Source organism: Aquila chrysaetos, chromosome 12 (assembly GCF_900496995.4).
Source record: "Aquila chrysaetos chrysaetos chromosome 12, bAquChr1.4, whole genome shotgun sequence".
Classification (NCBI taxonomy): domain Eukaryota; kingdom Metazoa; phylum Chordata; class Aves; order Accipitriformes; family Accipitridae; genus Aquila; species Aquila chrysaetos.
The window spans coordinates 24998434-25021275 of NC_044015.1; the positions used below are offsets into that span (position 1 = coordinate 24998434).

The 22842-nt window shown below is 37.3% G+C and overlaps 1 protein-coding gene across 2 annotated transcripts in view; it reads right to left on the bottom strand.

Annotated features, from left to right (window-relative positions):
• Window positions 1-8310: 8310 nt before the first annotated feature.
• The window catches only part of ZNF326 (zinc finger protein 326), a 29835-nt gene continuing 15303 nt past the window's right edge, over window positions 8311-22842 (bottom strand). For both annotated transcript variants that reach the window (XM_030033845.2, XM_030033846.2), the window contains 7 exons: window positions 22666-22753; window positions 20206-20320; window positions 18991-19138; window positions 18575-18674; window positions 17071-17201; window positions 15962-16057; window positions 8311-9032 (listed from right to left, as the gene is read on the bottom strand). In XM_030033845.2, the coding sequence (XP_029889705.1) occupies window positions 8868-9032; window positions 15962-16057; window positions 17071-17201; window positions 18575-18674; window positions 18991-19138; window positions 20206-20320; window positions 22666-22753 (843 nt within the window). In that variant the 3' untranslated portion in view covers window positions 8311-8867. The remainder of the gene's footprint in view (window positions 9033-15961; window positions 16058-17070; window positions 17202-18574; window positions 18675-18990; window positions 19139-20205; window positions 20321-22665; window positions 22754-22842) is intronic.

The window sequence follows — 22842 nt, forward strand, 5'->3', positions numbered from 1 at the left end:
AAGGATAGGCTAAAGGCCATAAATGTAGAGCTATCTTTACAAAGGAGATGGAAATCCAAGTCAAATATGACTCTGAATTTCCATTGGTTTGTCCTAAGCTATTCTTGTTTCTTCTGACAGACCAGTGTTCCATTACCTTTCTGGAGGAGTTGGAGAGAAGACTATCAGTTCTTAAAAATATGCACAAGAAACTAATGTGAAATTACAGATGAAAAGTAAAAGAGTTTTATTCCATTAAGATTTCATCTTTTCTTTATGGATTGGCTTTCACAGAGCACATATGGAATTGTATTTCCATAATATCAGAAGAACTATCAGTTTTGTAAGAGTAGCATTGATGAAGTGTCCAACACTTGATCTTACTAAAACAGGCTGGGTGCTGCCCTGGCTGTGTTGCTGTCAATGGAAACTTTGCCATTGGCCTCGATGCACTGGGGACTTCACAGAGAGCATACTACTTCTATCGAACACGCGACTGTTGTTTTCCATATACTGAATGTATTTTTTCTGGCAAATAGCAAATCACTAAACTGAAGCAGTTTAATCTGCTTTAAAGCTGCTGCAGAAAATAAAGTTAGTCTGACAATTGTGTCAGCATTAAAACTGCTTGATAAGCCGAGTGCAATCAAAGGCTGATAGCAGCTTAACACCTTGCATTTAAAAATAGCCCTTTACACTTCATTAATCTCAAGCTTTAAAACAGATGATGGAGGTTTACAAGAAAATGAGTACCAGCTTTCAAGCAGATCCTTTCTAAAAAATTTATAGTTAAAATACATGTCAATGCTGCTATACAGACATGAAAGTTGCAAAAATAATATAGCTGAAGTGAATATAGCTAGAGATTACAAGGAGACTGCAAAGGCTGTAGGGCAGGGATCATCTTCTGTCTGTACTCTGAAATGCCTGCCAGGCGTTTGGGTGGTGTGAAAACACTGAGTATAAAGTAACATTTTCATGAGGCATGTGTAGCATAAAGGTCAATCAATCAATCAATCACATTTTTCAAACTATGTCTCTTTCTGTTACAATGTGAATGTTGCTATTTCACAAAAGTATTTAAAAAACAGCTGTTTTTAAAAAAAGTCAGTGTTGTATCCTCACCAAATTCAATAAAAAGCCAGGAAATCCCTGGAATTAGAAAACCTATACAGCTGTCCTCCTTACCTCTTGTCCACGTGACACAGAAATGCAGATTGTGACTGCATTGTGCAGATCTGAGCAGTGAATGCAGCCTTACAAGGTGCTTCGATTGAATCTATTTCTTCTCACTTAAAGTTACATTATGCTAGACTTAAGGCACGCTTTATTTACATGCATTCAATCTCTAGTGGGAGTTTATATACTGTGCACTGGATAATTCTCTAAGTGAACAACAGTCCAGCATCAAGAAGAGTTTCATGCAGAATACAAATAGACGACTACCTCCCAGGGACAGCGAGTTCCCCGGGCTTACGCTGGGGATGAGGATTGGTCGATCTGTTCACCCTCAGGGGCTGTCTGGAATTATAGATCAGGGACCTTATTGTCATACCCCAGCTGCTGCACAAAGCCACTAGAAGAAAGGAGATTTACGAGTATTTCAGCAGCACTGAACAAGGGATACAGAAGCTATACAACTGGGAGTACAGTGGCTCTAAATCTGTAGGCATTATGCAAAAAGAAAATGCAGAGTTCGGCGTCAAGGGAGCTCTCCCAGAGCAACAGGACATCTTTGTAAATTCTCTAAAGAATAAATTTAACAGTTATTAAAGAACAACACCCTGTTATTGCAGTCACTGAACTTTACATCACAAGGAAAGATGCAAGGGATTTTCAGAAAGACATCTGTCATTTAACAGTGACAGTGACCTCAGCACTGATGAGCAATTCAAATCCCCAGTGATGGAAACAAATTAACCCCTTGGTACACGGTGGGTTGAGAACTCCAGCATTAGGATGACTGCGCACTGTAACAGTACAGCCTGTAAAAGGTTCTACCTTCAGACAAGCAGTAGATGGAACGAGGTAGATTTTTTAGATTGTAATTGCTGTACATAAAAACCACTTACGACATTATTTAACATCATGCTATTGACAGTCTTCAAAAGGTGCAAAGGAATTTCAGTGGCAGAAATAAACCCTTCACTGAAAAACATTTATAATGTAGTATTTAAGGACTGGGCTCACAAGTAGGAACGCTAGCATCTTTTACATATACCCATTTCACACGACAGTTGTGTTTTACCAAGAGGGTGTTCAGTCAGTCAGATTCAGAACTGGGACACTCTAGAGATCCTGCAGTCTTTTCACTAGGAACTGCTACAACATTGGCCTGCAACCTGACCTGATCCTAACTCCTATACATAGTCCTAAGGAAACCCAGGGAGAAATACAAAATCTGCCAATATGTTCTATACACTCAGCAGATGGCTGCAGGGCAAGAAGACGGACAGGCCATAGAGATTACTCCATCCCAATGACTCTAGTAGCCCCCATGATACCTACAGAGAGTAGGACTGGACAAGAAGCTCTAAAGAGTAATACAGTAAGACCTTCAGCCCTTCTTGACCCTACCTCACATTCTGTGCATTTCCACATAGAGAACTAGCACAACACAAGACAATGTATCCCTCCTCCCAGGAAGGGCACCGTACTCATTTCTAGACAAACCTTCACAGCTAAGGAAGGCAACTACATCTGTTCAATGCTGAACTCTGCTGTAATCAATATTACCAATAATTAAATTGTAAACCTCTTTCCCTCCACTGAGTCAACTGCACTTCTTGAACACTGACTTAGCCTCACAACGCCTGAACTGACTCCTCACTTTCTCCAAAGGAAAACACATAAGAGACACACATGATGGGAAACATATGGCTGAGTCTGGCAGAGAACTTGGCTCTCGTAACTTTATAGTTTTGCCAGTCTTTTGAGGGAGGAGATGCCCATGTAGCATCACAGATTGCTTAGTAGTCAATAGAATTGTTTTTTCCACCCCCATCCCCCGTTTTTTAAGTTGTTTACTGTGGCATTTAACAAGTGTGTTATTTATCACTAACAGAAACAAAAAGTCACAGCGAGAAGACACAAAGGCTGAAAAACAGGGCAATGCCATATGGAGCCCCACACTATACCAACAAAATCCATTTTACGCTTTTAAAATTAAAAGTCGTAGAGATTGCGTAAGATTCACCCTTGTCTGAATAATAACAGTTAAAATAAATTAGCTTTCTAAAATACATATTCTAGCCCAACTAAAAGACCTTTGATCAGCAAGAAAAACACAGCTGACATTAGCTAGGATGGCTATACAACAGTGGTCCTCTCCAGCCTTATAAATCTATGGCCTTAATGGAGTATGTCACTGTACTCCATAAACAGTGACTGCATGCTAAACAAATTGCTGATCTGCCATCACAGTGTCCTCCCTCAGAGTAATTAGCTTCCAGATGGATGCCTTTAACACAGAGTAAAATATTCATACAATATAAAACCCATTTAGATCTTAAGGCAACTGTAAATTGTCCACTGCCATATGTGTAGTAGCTACATACTTATCTTATCTATGTTCTGGGAAATTCAAACAGGCTCCAACATGTTTCAGTCATCTCAGTGTAAAAAGAGGAAGACTGATTGACAGGTACTCTTGAAGAAACCTTAGCGATTGATGGTTTAATGATACAGCAACCTTACAGACTGGACCATAATGTTATTAGCTGGTGATGAAGGATATCTATCTTATGACCCTTCTGAAGTGAGAAGATGCTCTTTTCTAAGTGGAGCACATCAACACTTGCAGCTCTTTTCCGTAGTCCGTACAGCTGTTCTGCTTTTTACAATCTTTGACAAATACTCACTTAAATATGCCATAGGTTATGCTTATTCACAATATATGCATTCTTCCTGCCACCACATTATCCATTCCTAGCTTTTTTGGTACCCCACAAAAACTCCCAATATTCTTGACTTACCTTCACAGCTTTGGGTGTACAGAGAACCCTACAAACACAGAAACAGTTTGGAATACACATGTTCTAGAGTCCACGAGGAAGATGTATGGAGTAAAAAGGAGTGAAGATAGCAAGTCTCCATAAAAAGAACAGGCATATTCGGTGTGAAGACTCAAATGTTTGACCTGCAGAGGACCAGAAAGGCAAGCAGATTATTTTTTCCTTGGTCTCCCATAACACTTGGTATTCTTCAATCCTGAAAGAAACAAACAAACAAAAAAGCAACCACACTTCTGCATACAGGCAGAACTTTGTTTTAAATCAGAATCACAGGATACTAGGGGGTCTTGTTAAGAAGCCTTCTACTTTTATGGTTTTGCCTCAGCAGATTTTGATGCTCCAGTTCACCCTCTAGGTATTTATTTCTTTTCCTGTGGGCATCAGCTTTGAAGTACCAAAGGGTGGGATGAGGAAAGCTTAGATTTGTAGAATAAGATCAGAAGCTCTTTTGTTTTAGATGTTGGACTTCAGTTTATACACATTTCTGTTTATACAGAAAGGCTTATTCATTGGCTAGCTGTATTTAAAACCAGTCAAATCTGTTTATAGACAGCTGAATTGAGCTGCAGGACTTAGTGCAGTTATAGTTATTTTAAAAGCAAGTACAACACTGTAAGCCTAAAAAAAAAAAAACCAAACACAAAAAACCACACAACTTAGGACAATTTTAGAAATTAACCTAAAAACAAATTAAACAGATGATACGTTATTCATTTTTATACTTAGCTCAGAACAAACCTTCATTGCCAACACATCTGATGTAAAAACTTCAATGCTCTCACATGATTAGAGGGACTTCATTGCAGGCTTTAGACCCAAAAATATGTGGGACTTACCAAGCCCTTCCTTGCTTTAAACTGGGAGGAAGCACCTAGGAGAGACCCAACTCTCTGATGGTTATGGGCGTTCCTTACAATAAAGTTTCTCCCTACAATCCTAAAAGCTGAGTGGGTGAGGACTTCATTTAGTACAAGGATAACCAACTGAAGAAAAGCTCTGGATCCTCTATTTTAGTGCTGCTTAAAAAGAGCAGGAGGCATTCCAGCATCTGAAAAATACTGGAAGATTAGATTGGCATTTAAAGAAAAGCTTGATACTTTTTTGTAGAAGGCTGTTGGCAGAAGACAGGAAGAAAATGTATAGTTAATATTTCAGCAAGCTGAAAACTGATTTAATTTATTCTTAACTATAAGCAATACAGGAAAAGCCAAAGCAAGAGAATCTACAGGCTCATTTCAAGATTTCAATCCTTTGCATAGCATGAAAACAAGCCAAATATTACACGAGCATGATGCTAATTGTTCTACAGTTATACTGTGTAGCAAAAAATAACTGTATATAAAAAGCCTAGTGCATTTGGGCTGCAATACACACAAGAACACACACATATGGTAGTTATTCAGTATGTGTAAATTTGCAAGGATTAATGCCCATATTTCTTTCTACTGTACTGTACTCACTTCCTTGCAAGTTCAACCCTAAACAAACAACCAAAAAACACAAACAAAAAACCACAGAATATTTTTTTCAACATTTCTCAGAGCAAAAAGAATTGAATTAAGTTCTAGCTCCAGAAACAGGTAGTTACAACATGAGACAAGTTGCATGTATTTCTTCAACACAACAACACACCATTAAGCAGTGTCCTGTAAAAGACTAAAAACACAGCAAGGTGTTTCCAACAGAAATAAAACAGCATTAGCATCACTGTGCAAGTCAAATCCCCATAATTCTTGTGCAAAGTAAATCCTCACCTGAAACATGTCATGCAGTTTTGGCTACTCAGATCAGAGGTACCACACCTTCTCTGTTGATTCCACTCAAGCAAGACACTAGAAGAGTTCTACAGCTCATGCACTGGAACAGGATTAGAGAGATCTTGCCTTTTTTATTCCCTAACAGACATTTTTAAACATCCTGAAATACTTCACATCACCTGACGCCACTTTTTACCAACCACAAAATTCCTTATCAAACCTCTGAATATTGATTCCAGGACATGACCTATACCCACCACCTGCCTAAATTCCATCCAACTGCTTGTCCTTAATCAGCTGACTCCCCAAGAAACCAGTCATTAGTAACCAGTCATCATCTGGAGTGTGAACCATCAACAACTACATTTCAAATCCAGTTTTCCGCTGATCTTTCATTTAGTTAACCTGGTCTTTAGGGACTGGGGGATACAACTATGCTCCCAAATTGTTTGTGGTATTATAAACTGTATCACCTAGGGTAGTCAACATTCCAAGAAGGTTCTTTAGATAATTATCTAGAGAAAGGCATGTGTTACTGCAACCAACACTTACAAACAGTTCAGAAGTTGACAGCACATAGCTGGTCTTTGGTGAATGCAAAGAAAACTGGAAACATCTCTTAGCAGGGATGGGTAAATAAATATACCTGTATATTCCGGCATGCACCTTCATCCAGAACTGCCTAAAACTGTGGTCTTTTTTTCTGAGATTCTGAAACAAACAAATGCAATCTCCACTCAGTTCAGAATAACTGGGATGGGGGGGCGGAGGGGCGGGGCGGGCACAGCTTACCACAAATCTGTCATCTGGAATGGGCAGCCATTACTCCCTCTGAAATTATTTCCATACTTTGTCATTGGTGTAGGAAATTACTTTAATTTGATAAAACATTAGATGGAAATGGGACCCAGGGACTCCATTAAAAGTTCTTTCTAAGCCTATAGAAAAGGGTAATTTTGTCCATTACAATCAGCAGTTCCTCCCCATCCAAAATCTGTCATCTAAGTTTAAGCTATCACTTAACACACTTTATAGGTGAGAACTGTCAGTATACAGAAGTAGTCAATTATGTATTTTAGATTAGCAGTGAAGTCAAGAATGCTTAAGAGTTCAAAGATCCTGAGGTCATAGTGGATAAAATTACTATAGCAATTGAAATAAAGCACTGAGATCTTAGGTAGAAGGGCTTATCTTAGCTGCTTCTAAGCAACTTAATTCTCTCCAACTAGTGAAGGAGCCATAGACAAAGACAAAAAACCCACCACTTGCAGAAATCTGGGCAGCATCTCAGTTCTCTTAACTACTGCAAACAACTTCTCATGCTAAAGCTCTCGCCAGTTTCTAGAACACTGATACAGTTCCTGTTGTCTGGGAAGAGATCAGCGTCCTCCTCTTGTAGGGCAAGAGATCTACAAACAGAACACATAAATAGTTGAGTGACCAGCTTGTAAGGCAGAAGGGGAGATTATACCTTAAAAGTAATGCAAATATGAATCTTAATCCTAGCCTTAAGATGGAGAATAGGAGAATGAGTGTTTAGAGATCCAGGGAGTACTTTGTTATTTTAAGCTTACATATCCACAAAAGATACTGTTCAACCAGCTGCAGACTTAACACATCTTTCAACCAACCCGTACTAACTTTAGTTCCAACCTAACCCACTTAAAACAATCAAGTCTACATCATGCTGATTTTTTAAAATGGAAAAATATAAGCCATGTAGAAAACAAAAGGTGAAGGCACCAAACTCAGTTTCCTCTGTCTTTCCTCACAATGTTGTATTTTCTACTCTCCAAGCTATGCTAAAAGGCAACAGCTAAATGCCTACAATACACAGTATTTTTTGGAGTTGACTGCTACTAGACTTTCTGGTGGCCTAATATCTAAATCAAGTATTCCCCCATAATACTTGCATGCTTTCCCCAATTCTGCAATAGATCACTGAAAAACAAATTGGTTCACATTTCAGGTTAGAGGTATTTTAATTCTATCTAACCTCTGTCCACTCTCTGCTTATTCTACCTGTATACAGCAACGGCTACAAATTAACACAAAGGTTCTCCAACAGAAAGGCGCACAAATTACACATATGATGAGATTTTGAAAAAAATTCCCCATAATGACCACAAGAGATTTTACGCTTACTTCTGTTAAGTTACCACATTCAGGGAAAAATGATGCAAATTACTTAGTTGTACATAGAAATAGTTAAATAAGACATTTTCAGTTCTCATTAGTTAAAAGCTAGATTACAAGGAACTGTGGAAAAACACCAAGTGTATTTATATATAATTTCTAAGATAGACAACAGTGCACAGCATGTAAATATACTGAAAGCTTGCTTCCCCAAGGCACACTATGAAGGCTAAAGCACTTATCTGTCCTGGTAGGTAGAGTCTGAATACATCAAAAATCAGCAATAAATAACATGCGTCACTAAGATGCAACTACGAATTTTAAATAATTTCAATCATGATATCAGTCAAGATTTGATGTGAAACCAATTTGGTAGTCAGCATGGGGAAATACTTGAAATACTTAACTACAGAGACTTTAAACAGTAACATTTCTTAAGTGTTTTATTGCTACAAACTGGTACATCTTATCACAAAAAGCTACAAGGCATATTATAACATATACTCTATTATACAGAGTGCAATGCAGTCCCCAAAACAGCCACACTCAACAGCACAATTTTTGAAGTTACTCATTCTTTACTAAGAGGTAAATATGATAAGCTTATGCCATACAGCTTTTGATATATTTACCCCACAGACCCGCCTTTTCAACTGATTAGACCAAAAATTATTATTATATCCAACTTTCAATACACACACCAAAAAATAGGATGCTTAAAAAAATATACAACACAATGTCTTAATCAGCTTTAACAGTCAGTTTTCTATAAAAAGCTCAACTAAAATAATCTTAATTTCATTTTAAACAGAATCAGAAACACAGAGGAATTATATAAACAAGTTCTCCACGTAATGGAATGCATGCATATGGTGGGGAATCTTCAACTTCATTTGAGACTATTAAAAAGTCTTAGCCACTTTAGAGCAGAAATAAAAAGCTGTTTTGCCCCCCCCCCCAATATATTTTCATTTTCTTGCACTTAGTTATCTTCAGTGTGGTCTAAAGTGAAGTCAGTTTGTTCTTCAGTTTCTTCTTCCTCTTCTTCTTCCTCTTCTTCCTCACCCTCAACGGGCTCATCAGCTTTGTCCTCTTCTTCTGTCTGCTGCTCCTGAGCCTGATCATTAATTTCAAAAGGATTTTCACCCTGAAACAGAAGATTGAAGACAAACACTTTGATATTTATTTCAAACATAAAATAAAATAATAGTCATCATTTCAGTGAATGAAAAGGGCAGCCACTAAGAAATGCTATGGTATTCTATACAGCTTTTTAATAGTTGGGGGTTTTTTAGCAAGAAAATCAAAACAGATTTGATTTAAAATTAGCAACAACTCATTTTTATGCACACCGTAAATTGGGATCCCAATAAACTGTTTTAATGAAAGTAGAAATGGCATTGAGAAAAAGCCAAATTATGGTACACACAAACTTCAGTTTAACTTCAACATTCAGTAAATTAAAATTACGTGGTTAAGTTTCGACATGTTTTTATAAAGAACTACTGCTGCTTCCTTTTTCTCCCCAATTAAAACCAAATCTGAACACGAGTTTTGCTCTACTTTTCCTTATTTAGTCTTTATTCACTCCGAATAATTCTATCAAAAAGGCAAACTCTTCAGTAAATTAAAAAGAAATCTAGAATAATAAATTACATTGATTAGCCTGAAATTCGTTCCATTGCTTATCTAGAAAAATTATCAAGCAGATTTCTCAGACAGTATTTTAAATATGTTGGCATTCTAATTTCACATTTTCTCTATTTCATACAATAATTCAGTACAAGACATACCTCAGCTTTCACTTGTTTCAGGTATTTAAGAACTATGAATAATCAATAAACAATATAGAACAACAACATGAAGTATTAGGAGTTTCTTCGCTGAAGCTTCTTTCATGTTCAAACATCTCACAGAGCAAGTCTGATCTGAACATATGACACCAGTCACTAACTACACTAAGATTGGGATTTCAAGGACATTATTTACAAGATGATCAAAAAAAAAAAAAAAAAAAAAAAAAAAATTTGAGTACTAGGCCCCTTGTCCTTTTTTGCTTAAATATTTTTACTTCAGTTACATTTTTCAAGTAGGGTCTTCCAGGTGGCCTACAAATCACTGAAAAATTAAAAAGCTATAAAAACATTTAGCAAATGCCACTAAACAAAAACTTGGCTTGTTATTCTAAAAATCAAGAAAAAACATAAATTCCTTGGGTTACTGCTTAAATCTGAAAGCAGAATTCTTTGAGACCATGTTATTCCAAGTCCCAGAATAATTTTATGCACACACTTTGTAATGGCCAGCCTATAGCACTCAGATGGTAATGTCTGTTGAGCCCAATCAACCTATAGCCTAATCAAAGACATAGTTGCCACATAAAATCCCATGAATAAGGCAGTATTTAAACTTCTTTAAGATACTAAGTTTGGCTTTTTTAGAAGTAGATTCTCATAGGTAAGGGTCACATACATATAAAGCTTGTATCTTAACTTATCTGAGCCCTATGAAAACAAGAAAACCCCACATCCCAGTTAAAACACATGCCACTTCTAGATGATCCACTATTGTCAAGCACCACAGGGCTACAGAACACCAAGGAGTATTTCACTGAATAGATAACACTGTCCAACTTTGAAATACTAAGAATATTTATCAGCTCAGTAAACCGTTTCATGAAAAGTTGTATGGAAAAGCAAGTGCCCAAACCAATTCAATTCCAACATCAACGGAAAGCATTGAGAAATAAAAAGACTGAGCATCCAAACCTTAATTCAGTAAGGATTAGTGCAACTCCCCAAAATTGTACTTATCTACTTTCCTTTTTAATAGAAGTCCAAAAGATCTCCTGGCTGCAAAGCTTCTAGTGCCATTTTCCTTAGGTTCAGCCAAATATTTTCAATCACATTTGTGTACAGGAACAAGGATTTCCAAAGACAGGCAGAAATAAGCTAATTACTGAGTTAAAAATACTCCACCTGGTTAGTTTCAAATACATGCTCATCAGCAGACATTACAGAGGGAAGACAGCTATATATTAAGAATTTCATATGGCCTAATAGAGAGCATTGTTTCCCAGCAAAAGAAAACAAAAGGTGGCCTTTCTCTGTAAGTGATTCACAAGGATATCAGAAGCCCTTTTATAGGTCTGGTACAAAAGAAAAGATTAGAATCCTCTCATGTCTAGGCTAGGCATAAAAATGAATTGTAGCTAAAGAATGAACTTCTAAAAGGACACTTCACACTCCTGCAGACAACTACTGACTGTCCCTGACTCCTGGGGACAAGCTACAGAAAATTGTTACACTTCATTCCTGTGGAGACAGTATGTTGCTTCTGGCTAACCTAGCAAAACTGGATTCAGCACACTACTTCTGGCTGAACAGATCTCTATACAATAATAACAAAAACAAACAAACAAAAAAATTAAGTTGCTTTCCCCAACTGCTTTTTCAGAGAAAAATGCATTTTTCAAGTTCTCAAACTAAGGAAAAAGTTACTGCCCTCAAGGGGAAAATCCTAAAGACTGCGCTCTTTTCCAGTGATGTAGCATCAGAGGCATCCAGCACACCATGCAGAGCCAATTTTGACACTAGTTAATTTTGACAGCCACACCGGTCCCATCTTCCCAGATGGCTTTAAAAAAACAAAACAAAACAAAAAACAGAAAACAAGAACAAAGGCACACCACTGAACTCCTGCAGAAAGACTTTATAATGCCTACAGAGCATAAAAACACAAGCAGATAAGTAGTTTATTCCCAAGAGATGCATTCTTTGGGTTCCTTGTCCCTAGAATATTTAAATTGCAGAGAAAGCTTAAGACTGTGAACTGGCATTTACAACCAAAGCTTCAAGATTCAAATGTCCCCCGAAACCACTCTCTACATCTATTTATAACAGGTCTCTCAAACTTGACCCAAAAAGATAGCAAAGTCTGCCTACCTAACTGGTAAACTTTAGAATGCCTTCACTAATACAAATGATCAAAGTCCCAGGATATAGTGGTAGAAAATGTCAACCTCTATGATGTTTCTCTTCAGCAACATCCAAGCAGCTTTTAATCATAGACATCATTCTATCTAGGAAGTTCCAAATGGTCCAAAATTAGAGATAGTCATTACTTCATCAAGTGATAACTTTTTGCCTGAGAAACAAGATGGGGTTTTTTTCCTCATTATAAAGGGACTTGCTACAGGTTCATAAAACTTCTAAGATGATTGTTTCAGAGTAGCCAGCAGGTGGGTTGTGGTGGATTTTCCCCCTTCCCCCCCTCTTTACAATATGGATATAGGAGAATAAGGAGAAATTAAGAACGCTGAAAAAGCATACAAAGAATACATTGGAAGCATAAAAGGGCACCACACAAGACCAAGACTGGGGAAACAGAAGGCTCTTTAAAAGAATGACCAAGGTAAGAAACAATCCTTTCAAGGTACTTTGATTAAAACATCTATGATGAAGATATCAAACAAGAGATTAAGAGGAAAGCTTCCCTGCATGCACAGGACAGGATACAAACAATATGCTATTACTTTAAACACTGAATTGGATTTTCAAATATAGGAATTGAAAAAAAATCATGGAATAAGGTACTGTAAAAGATGGCCACCAGCACCATTAGGATCATAAAGGTCACATGCAAGTCTCAACAGCTGGAAACCTCAGTTCTGGTACAGTAGTTTTCTGGAAACTGAATGGAAAAATTTCCAACAATGCAGACACCAGCTCCAAAGCAGCAGCAGTACAGGGAACAGAAGCAGCATTTCATGACAGAAGACATGATACAGAAAATAATAGTCCTAGCAGTGGGGTCTAGCAGAAGACTGGAAGAATGGAACACATGACAGAGTTATTCCAATACTAATAGATTCAAGGAAGCTGAATTAGTAAGTTAAGAAGGCCACCTTTAACAAACGCTGTTCTCCACCATTATGATTCTTGTTGCTCTCATCATCGGCTGTGGCACTAACAACCACTGCCAAGCCCTATCTGGAAGTTCGTTTTTTCCTTTCCATTTGTAACTCTAGTCATTGACCAGAAGCATAACAAAGATCAGAGCCTTTATAAAACACCAGGATCTCTTCTAAAGCCACATCATCTAATTTACTGAAGCTGTCTTCCATGGAGCTGGGACATTAATTGCAAATGGCTTGAAACAAACAAAAACCACACACACACACACACACACCACATGAGGGATTATCTTAGGCTAACTCCATATAGATCCTTCCATTTTCAGCAGACACCAGAGGTACCTTTACCATGTTAAAAAAAAAATTCAAAATAAAAAAAAATAGCTTAACTTAGTGAAAATTACAAGGGGTGATTTAACCTTTACACCTTTGCTGCAGCTGACATGTCCAAGCTTATAGAATAGCTGAAATATAGCTGAAAGATTCAAGTTCAAGTATGCATGTACAGGTAAATATTACCAAGTTCGCATTTATTTCTTAAAAAGAAGATTTTGCAGTGAAATTTGAAAATCTAAAACTGACTTCATAATTAAATGGTTAAATATGAAAATATTTGAAAACATTTACAGCCAAAAAAAAAAATCTTCTTTCTGCTTTCCTTTTCACAGCACAAACTAGAAACATGTAGTTAAAAGAAAAACGGAAGTCGAGTGTTTGTAGAATGACACATTTGAAACTGTAAGTTTGTTTAAAATGGATGCATCTATTTGCTTTCTTTCCTTTTGCACATACAGCAAATAACCTGTGGAGCAGTCTCTAGTTGGAGAGAAGATTAAATCAAAGGGCAAAAGATATTTTTCATTAAGCCTTGGGTAGAGGAATAAGTCACAGCTAGAATGGCATTTTACTCAAAGGAAGTTGCGAAGGTGTCCCAGGTAAGACAACAGTTGTTACTGCTTGCCAATTAGCTCACTCCAGACCAGAAGTCATGATCCACTCCCTCATTTTCAGTCAAACATTAGCCAGAGCCTTCAACCTTCAAAAGTCTTATACAATGCAACACACAGCAAATATCCTCAAAATTGATCACCCGGTGCCAGCTGTCACCCAGCCAATCAACTTATACTACATTAAATTGTCATCCTCCAAGCAGTTACTCAGTAGCTCTATGGGGCAATCGAAGTGACTTAAACAGAATTTTTTCACACAAAACCACAATAGGGGAAGGTGGGTCCCAAACACTGGTTGTGGTAAAAGGATGGATGACTACTACTCTCAGCAGGGTGTGGTTCTAGAAGGCAGTACTGGCCTCAACAGAAAAAGAGCTTTCCCTAATTCAACTTTATTTGGGATATGCATGTCTTCTAAGCCACACATTAAAAGAACAAACTCCCCAATATGCACAGAGAAATCCAGCAATGTAATAGAAAAGAAAAAAAAAAAAAATCTTTTCTCTTTTTTGCTCATGTCAAATTGTATCAATAGGGATGCATAAAAATCAGGAGTTGCTGACCTGCAATTTTGTTCTCCTTCTGTCAAAGGCATTTGCGATGTTGACAACCTGCCTTTGCAACTTGGTACAAATCTATGCAACAGCCTCACAGGTCTTCCCTGCTCTGAACTTCCTCCTTCCATGCTGCATATGCATGATAGACGCTTTCCAAAACAATGTTGGGTTTAGGGTTTTTTTTTGTTTGGTCGGTTTTTTTGGTGGTGGGTTTGGTTTTTTTTGTTTGAGGTTTTGGGGTTTTTTGGTTGGGGGTGGGGAGGGGTGTTTCCCCAAGCCTATCTGCCCTTCATCTCAAAGCAAGCTATTTTCAGCCATAACAAGGATTTCCTACTCTCCTGGAAGACCACAGGCACCAAATGCATGCATCACATGCTCCGATTCATCATATGCTGTATAATAAAACTGGACTCCTTCAGTCTGCAGTTGATCATGCATTTGGATAAAGATGAGAGGGATTTGCATAACCAGAAGCCAGATAGATACATCTCACTGAGCAGGTGTTGCTCTATGTTAAGTTCAGTCCCTCCCAGGAAATACCAGTGCTAGGCATTCTGAAAATGTCAGTGCTCTCCTTGTGAAGACAATCTTGCAAATTTTATCTTCGTCAGTTTTCCAACTGATGAATGGCAAATTTCCATTCACCCTTTTACCAGTCCCCCACTAGGGGGCTGTACGGGACAATGCAAATGCATACCAGGCCATAAGGAACACCAGAAGAGATGGCTGCAAATACATGCAGCTCTTCCAGGCTGTGGTATCTGGTCATTTGCTACCTTTTCTTAACAGATATAGAACAGTTGTCAAACTGATTCATGCACCCAACCATACGTAATTTTGCAGGACATGACTAATTTGACATTTTAAATCATTTGACTAATTTGACAATTTGACAATTAATTTCTGCACTGGTTCATACCTTGCCATATTTCTGCAACACAGCATTGCCTTGTCTGAAAGAGTCTATTATTTGGGCACAGGCAAAATTATAAAACGATTAAAAGTAACTACCAGAAATAGCTAACAACAGTACTACAGAAAAAGTCACTTTGTTGGCCCAGAAGGAAAAAAACCCACATTTTGCTAAAATGAATTCACGTATGTTTCTCAGGCCACGTATCTATAACATAGGTTGCCATGCCTTTTAAATTCTCTGATCACAACAACTACTATTATAAGCTTTCATTTTTTGTATGCTGCCATGAATCCTAGAAATTCTATGGAATAAAAAGTAGCTGAATAGTGTGTGCACTATACTTTAGTACAAAGCCACACGCTGGAGCCTTTGCTTCTAAACATAAAGACTGACTCACTTGTAAAGTATTTTGTGCTCTATAGTATTATGTATGGAGTTAAAGACACTGCTGATGCTTTCCTAAAGCTTGATTTTTTTTTGTAAGAGCATCTAGCCAATTTTTTGTTAGATATACATATAAATGGTAAACCAGAACCAAAAGCTGGTAAATTTGAAGGTGGTAATTTTTTCTGCAGAAGTTATCTGAGACTGGCAAAATACATTAAAAGTATATTCAATCTGTGAGCTACCTAGAAGGCAGAAACAGAAGACAGAGCACTGAGGTTGAACTCCATCAGCATGGAGGAAATAGTGGTATAGCAAACATTACAGATGACATTTTTTCCATTTGCATCTTACCTTCACATACAGCTCGTATCGTGCCTTGACTATAGGATTATTCAAGATACTGGTGGCAGTAAGAACGCTCTCCCTTTTTATTTGTTCTCTGTAGGCCTAGGAACAAATTTTACAGTGAATAATTATCATACACCTGTTACAATTGTCACACAGATTTGAATTCATGGTCAGTTTCTGTAAGGAAAATAATGAATGTATTGCAGCATGAAATGCTCATTCTTAGCGTTTAAGACCAAACCACATAATAAGCTCAATTAAGTTTCGTAGTGTTTGTAGTTTGTTGCTTTAGCTTGATCAAAAGATATATTCACGTCTTGCTTACATAATGAACTACAACCACACACCTGTCTACAACCACAGTTACCTGATCTCGTCTACAGATAACATGCACGCTTTTCCATCACAGCCTAACATATTGTTGAAGACGTCCCTGCTCACTGCAGGGGGGTTGGACTAGATGATCTTTAAAGGACCCTTCCAACCCAAACCATTCTCTGATTCTATGATATTCCATAATCGCAGAAGCTCATATATAAACAAAACGTTACTTTGGCAATCTTGCTTACTATGACAACTGTGATTTTTGACACTCACTCTACTCTTTCAACCCTTCTACCAGCCTTAAAAGTGTATCACTACAAATTGTAACAGGGACCAACACCATACTACTGCTAATTCTAAACTGCTCTCACTTTTCTTCAAATTAAGAAGATAATAGCCAAGCAAAAAAAAGACACAAGGTTTGTTACCTTGCTGGAAACATATGTATTACATTTTGCAATCTGAGTAACAAAATCTTTCCAACACTTAATGGCACTAAAAAAAAAATTCCCATAAAATAAAGAAGTCATTCCTAGTAACCTCCTCAGGACTTCCTACTGTCAGCTATTAAGCACACCAACATTTCATTAATTGGGGGTGCTTAAGCACTGGCTCCTTAATGAGACATTATGTTTACAAGGCGTAACAAGGACATTCTAGCTTTCTAAAAGAACAAGCAATACCAACAAGAACTTAGAAATTACTTGCACCAAGTACCATAACACTTCTCACATACTATTAGATTATACTTGCTTTTTTTTTTTTTTTAGCAATATGTCATATCTTACTTGTTTTCCTTTTGTGTGATCAGGAGATTTTAAGTGCTGCTGAACAGAACTGTGCAATGCAGGAACGTACACACTGCAAGCACTGCAGTGAACAGTCTCAACTTTCATCATATGGTCATCAGCAGTAACCCCTGCCAAAGAAGATGCAACAAATCACGAACACAAAATGTGTTATTCTAAGGAAGTGGAACAGGGGATTGGTGTTTTATACCAGAAAATTACAACTCTCAGTTGTTAAACACGTCAAACTGAACCACAGGGGAATAGTCACCCAAATTCAGGCACCAAAATTAGGCTCTCTGAAGGCAGTGTTGAAGAAGGAAGTTTTTCACTTGGATACTTCAACTCCTTCTCTCAACAGACTATGTATGAGACCCAGGCAATTATGTTTGCTGTCTGAGGTTATGACATATGAACAACTACCTGCCTAAATAGAGGGAAATAAAAATGATACAACAATCAAACTGAACTATTTAATGTATAAAAATGCCATCTACTTAAAATCAGCAATAACTAATATCCTTAATAATACACATTTTAATACAAGAAACAAACAAAGCTTCACCAAAGCAGTTGGATTTACTTTACCCCTCATAAGAACAACCAACTTATTTCCTTGCCTCCCCTCATTACCAGGAAGCAGCACATGAATCCAATTACTCTTGCAATTTTAAATATTAGTTTGCCAACAAAACACTCTGATCTTCAAGGCAAACAGGCCCTCCGGTACTTAAAGAAAGTACACAAAAAGAACTTGGGAGATTGTTAAGATGTTGGCTGTATCTGTTTTTAAGCAGCTTTTAGCATTTAAATACAAATTAAGGTAATATTCAAATACAGCTATTGCCTAAAGTAAAGGTACTCAAAAGATGTCCCCTCTGGCTGTAGCACATCTTTGGAAATCCCTCAGCCAAAGGATAAAGTGGAAGGATACAGCACAGCAAGGCAGGGACACAAAAAATGCTCTAGAAAACTGCCTGTAGGGCAGCCAAGGGGAAAAAAATTCAGGCCAAGATGCATCTTGGGCAGCCAAGAAAGTGCTCAAACTCCTCCTTTTGTCAGTGTCCCTCAAAACCACAGCAACTATCCCACTTACATTATCCAGATCCTTGCCATCATATTTGACCACTATCACCTTACTGCTTTATTACACGCTCTCTTTCAATCTATCTGCACCCACCTGTTGCCTCTTCTCATAGATTATAATGAAAAAGACTGTGGCAAAGCCCACGTAATTCTGTTTGTCAGGTACCTAGCACAATGTTATCTTACTTTCCGAGAAGGCTACCTGAATAGCAAATATAAATAAGGTTTGCTATCTCCCACTGTGCTTACATTCCACATTATATGAGACATGAAGCAAGGAATCCCAACCAGGTACAGAAAAGGTGTGAAAACTAATTATTTTAATCCAAACACTTTATCAAATTCAAAGAAGAATGAAAGGAGAAAAGGACAAGCAGAGCTCCACACTATGCACTTTCCCATAAAAAGCATTACTCACCTTCCATTATATCTTTTTCAGCAGCTTGAGCATTTTCCGTTTGGTTACTTGTCTGTTGCTTACGCATAGCTGTCTTCTTGAATTTATTCACCATACACTCCTAAAGAAAATCAGAAAAAAAATATTGTAAGACACCTGATGTACAATTGTTTATAGTCCAATAGGAACCTATACTTAAAATATTACTCAGAATAGCTCTGTAACAAATAGCAATTAATTGCTGTTACTTCTTAAGGCACTACTTTTAATTGTAACAGACTCTGAATTTGCTTCAACTTTTAGAAATACATGCTGTCCCAAAAGTCCTCTGCAAAAGGAATAACAATGATAAATTAAGCATATTTTGAAGATAAATGGTAAATTTTAACTACATTCTAATGTAAAAGTATTATATAGATCAAAAACAGTTGTCTTACATGAAGAAATTCCATCACTACTTTGTCAAATTTGGTTTGCTTCTGGATATGATCCAATGTTTCCTGGTGAGCTGCACTCTCCAGATGTGACTCAATTTCTTTTTCTTCGAATGTTCGAAATTTGCAAAATGAGCAAGTAAATGCCATTCTATCAAGAGAAATACATTAAATAATACTTCTATTAAAGAAACATTCTTCCCTCTCTCCTCAAAACTATGAGGACCTGACAAACCTAACCAGAAAAGAATGGGAAAAGTGTTCTTTAAAGAAGCCTAAGTGAAGAAGAAAAAAGAAAAAAAAAAAATCCACTATTACACCATTATGATGGGTAACTGCTACAAAAACCAAATATAAATCAGGCCAGTCTGAGAGTAATGAATTATCTACGCAGAAGATAAAAACTGCTGAAATCAGAAGCTAGCCATCTAAAAGTCACATTATTCTGTGAGTATACCTATCACAGCTCTCTAGTTTGTGTCACCTTTTGTAGTACTTCTCATAGTCAAGCCAGTCCATGATTTCCTAACTACAAATAGTCAAAAGAATTCTTTTAAAGCTCATTTTCCATACAAAAACTATATAGTCTTTGTAAGAAAATACAGCCGCCTCAGTACAATGAGGAAAAGGCACTAATGCTATGATCATATACTGCACCGACATAGAACAGTTTTGTACAGTGCTGGCCATTAGCCCACTTGGCTGTGGCAGGACCAGGAAAAGCTACAGAACTATCTACTTATTTTTGCTACAAAACAGCTCGCTATACATATAAAACCAGAATAAAGTCAATTTCTAACAGCTTATTACATCACCATGAATATATATTTAACTGAAATATATACTTCAAAAGCAGTACCATTCTAAGCTGCTTCTCAAGGGTGCACTGATGCATTTGTGGGGGAGAAGAGGTTAGGAAATTGTGTCTTTTCTGATACAGCAGAGGCCCAGTGAAACATCCAGTCTTCTAAGCCACAGGATTTGGGGACTGGGTTTTGGTTTGATTTTTTTTCATTTGTTTGGGTTAGTTTTTTGGTTTTGTTTCGGGGGTGGAGGGGTTGGGGGTGGCAGGGGAAGGGTTTTTTTTCCTCATTTCTTCATTGCATTTTATTTTCCTAAAATCAGTCCAAAGGGGCTTTCAGGAAAGATGACATATTCTTACAGAAGAATAAAGGGGAAGAAAAACACTGCACACAAGACAGAAGTTACAGCACAAACCTGTATCCATCACCGTATTTTTCACTGTTTTTTTCCCTTCTGCGCCTTTGCTTCTCTCTTCTGGCCTCAATTCGCCGCTTTTCTTCTTCCTCACTTTTAACTTCTCCTTTGCCATCTTAACATATAATAGAAGGATTTTAAAATGCTACATTCAAAAAAACAACAACAAAAAACCAACAAAAAAAACCCCTCAAACCAACAAACAACTACTAAAAGTATCTGTTTTCCCTGTCTCCTCCACAAACACCTCAAAATGCAGAGAAAGACCCTATACCTAAGTGGTTCAATGGCTTATTTAAATGCCAGAGAAGTTTTGCTTTGTTTTCTTCCTCTGAAGACAACCAATTTAAACATTTGCTTCCAACAACGCAAACTTAATAGTTAAGGAGTTACACTCTAGATTACACTCATAAAAGTAAGGAAATTTAGAGTTAAAGCAAACCTTACCCTGTTATGCCTAGTTATTAAAGGCCTCTTCAAGTAAGTGACAGGGAAAGGGTACTGGGGGTGCACGCGGAAAAACACGTTATTTAAAACTCTGCATGGTTTTAGAGCATCATTGCTACTATCTTTTTACATAAGAAACTATCTAAAGCCATTCTCTTCTGCTGAGAAGGCAGTTTCCAACACCAAAAGCAAAGGTTCTCATAAAGGAGACAAGGCAGTGTTCCATTAAGGTATGGTACCCAACCTGAAATTCCACAACTTTATTATTTTTTCCCCACTAGACTTCGCTTGATTTCACAGAAAAATGTTCCAAAGATTTTCAGCTGAAGAAATAAACCTGTGAAGGAAGAGCCAGCTGGGGGGGGGGGGGGGGGGGTGGGACAGAAACCACCACACAACAAAAACCCAAACAAACCTTCAAAGAACTTCATTAAATTACCACCTGGCATGTAAGTAAGAGTGCAAACAAATAAATGACTAGAAATTAGTTTTGCAACATTAAAGACTTCTAAGGACATTGACTTTTTGCATAAGCATACTTATGTTTGCCTTTCCTATGTCTGCTTTAAAAGCTTATGGACAAAGGGAAACAATTAAGACTATTATTCAGTGAGTAGTTTTAGAGCAGGAAAAAGAGGATCACTTAGTTTTCTTTTGCAGTTCAACCTTAGGAGAGAGGTCAGCCTCCATGAAATCTGCCTCCATCCAAACAGCAACAGAAAGGAACACACAGCAGAAAGAAAAAAAAAAACAATCAAAAACCAAAACCCCAAAAAAGCACAAAACTTGCAAAAAGCTCTGTGGCTCTAGAAGTGTCACTGAGTACTGAAAACACTTCCACCAACTAACAGCTTACACTTCATTCCTGATTACCCCAAGGTTTTTCATTTTGTAGCAAAGAGTTTCAAAAATTACTCTAACCCAGACAAGAGAAAAACTCCCATCCAAAAGATTTTTTTTATTTTTTTTTTTAAAGCAATTTGAAAACAAAAAACAGCCACCCACCCACAGAGGCAATTCCCATTACTAATCTCAGGATTTAAATTTAATTTAGTGCCTTACTACCAACCCTGGAAACATGCGAAGGATCACTTGGTTTAGTGCTGTAAAAATCATCTGGTATGACATTCTGTGGAGTGAAATACCCCTCAACCTCACAAATTCAAGTGCCCATCCTGTTACAAGCTGGGGAATGGAAGCCTGACTCTACATATAAACTGGGACTCCCCAGTGGGGCTCCCACTTTCCTTCAGGGCACTTACACAAACTTTTAAAAATGAAAAAAACCACACAAAATTAAAAAAATTTTTTAAATTACTACTATTTCAAGAAAAGAAACTCTCATCAGTTGGCTGAAAATTTCCAGCACTCATTAGATCAGATTAGACTACATATGCAATAGGGCAGCACACAAGGGAAAGGGGACTAAAAACAGTTTCAGCTTTAACACTGGATTTCTTTGTGTATGTGTTTGAAATCACTACAATTAATATACACTTTAACTGATTTTATGTAAACCAATAATTAACCTGTTTCACTAAGACTGCACATGAAATAGACCCCCTGCTCTTGAGAGCAGCTCTCCGAGTTAACTAAATCAACTTTTATAAAAGCGACTCACCTAGGATTTAAGGGTGAGGTTGATCAGCTAATGGGATAAATAATAGGATGTGGGTGAGGAACTGGTGGGATAAACAATATTTAAGCAATGGAATGGCAGAAGACCATTTACATTAATTTCACAAAAATTAAAAAAAGTCAAACGACAACATACAGAGATGATCAGAAAGCAGTCAGACGATAAGCATGTAAAGAACAAAACAAGTGATGGATGGATGTTACAATCATCTTCTCCATGGCCTAAATTTAGATACTCTTTAAAAAAAAAAAAAAAAAGTCATGCTACTCAATAACTATTAGAGGTCATACGTACAGGCTTACTAAATCTATTCACTCAAATTCATACAAATACAATACCTACAACACCTTACCTGACAAAGCAAACTGACTTACCTCCAAAAGTCTGATATCCAAGATCATACGCATCTCTTGTAAAGTCTTCATATATAACAACTGCACCACTTGTGTCCACTTCAATTTCCTAATAAAGTCAAATCCATAATTTTTTTAAGAAAAAACCCAACAAAACAATGCCTTTTTAAATCCAGAAGACAGAGCAAATTACTTTAT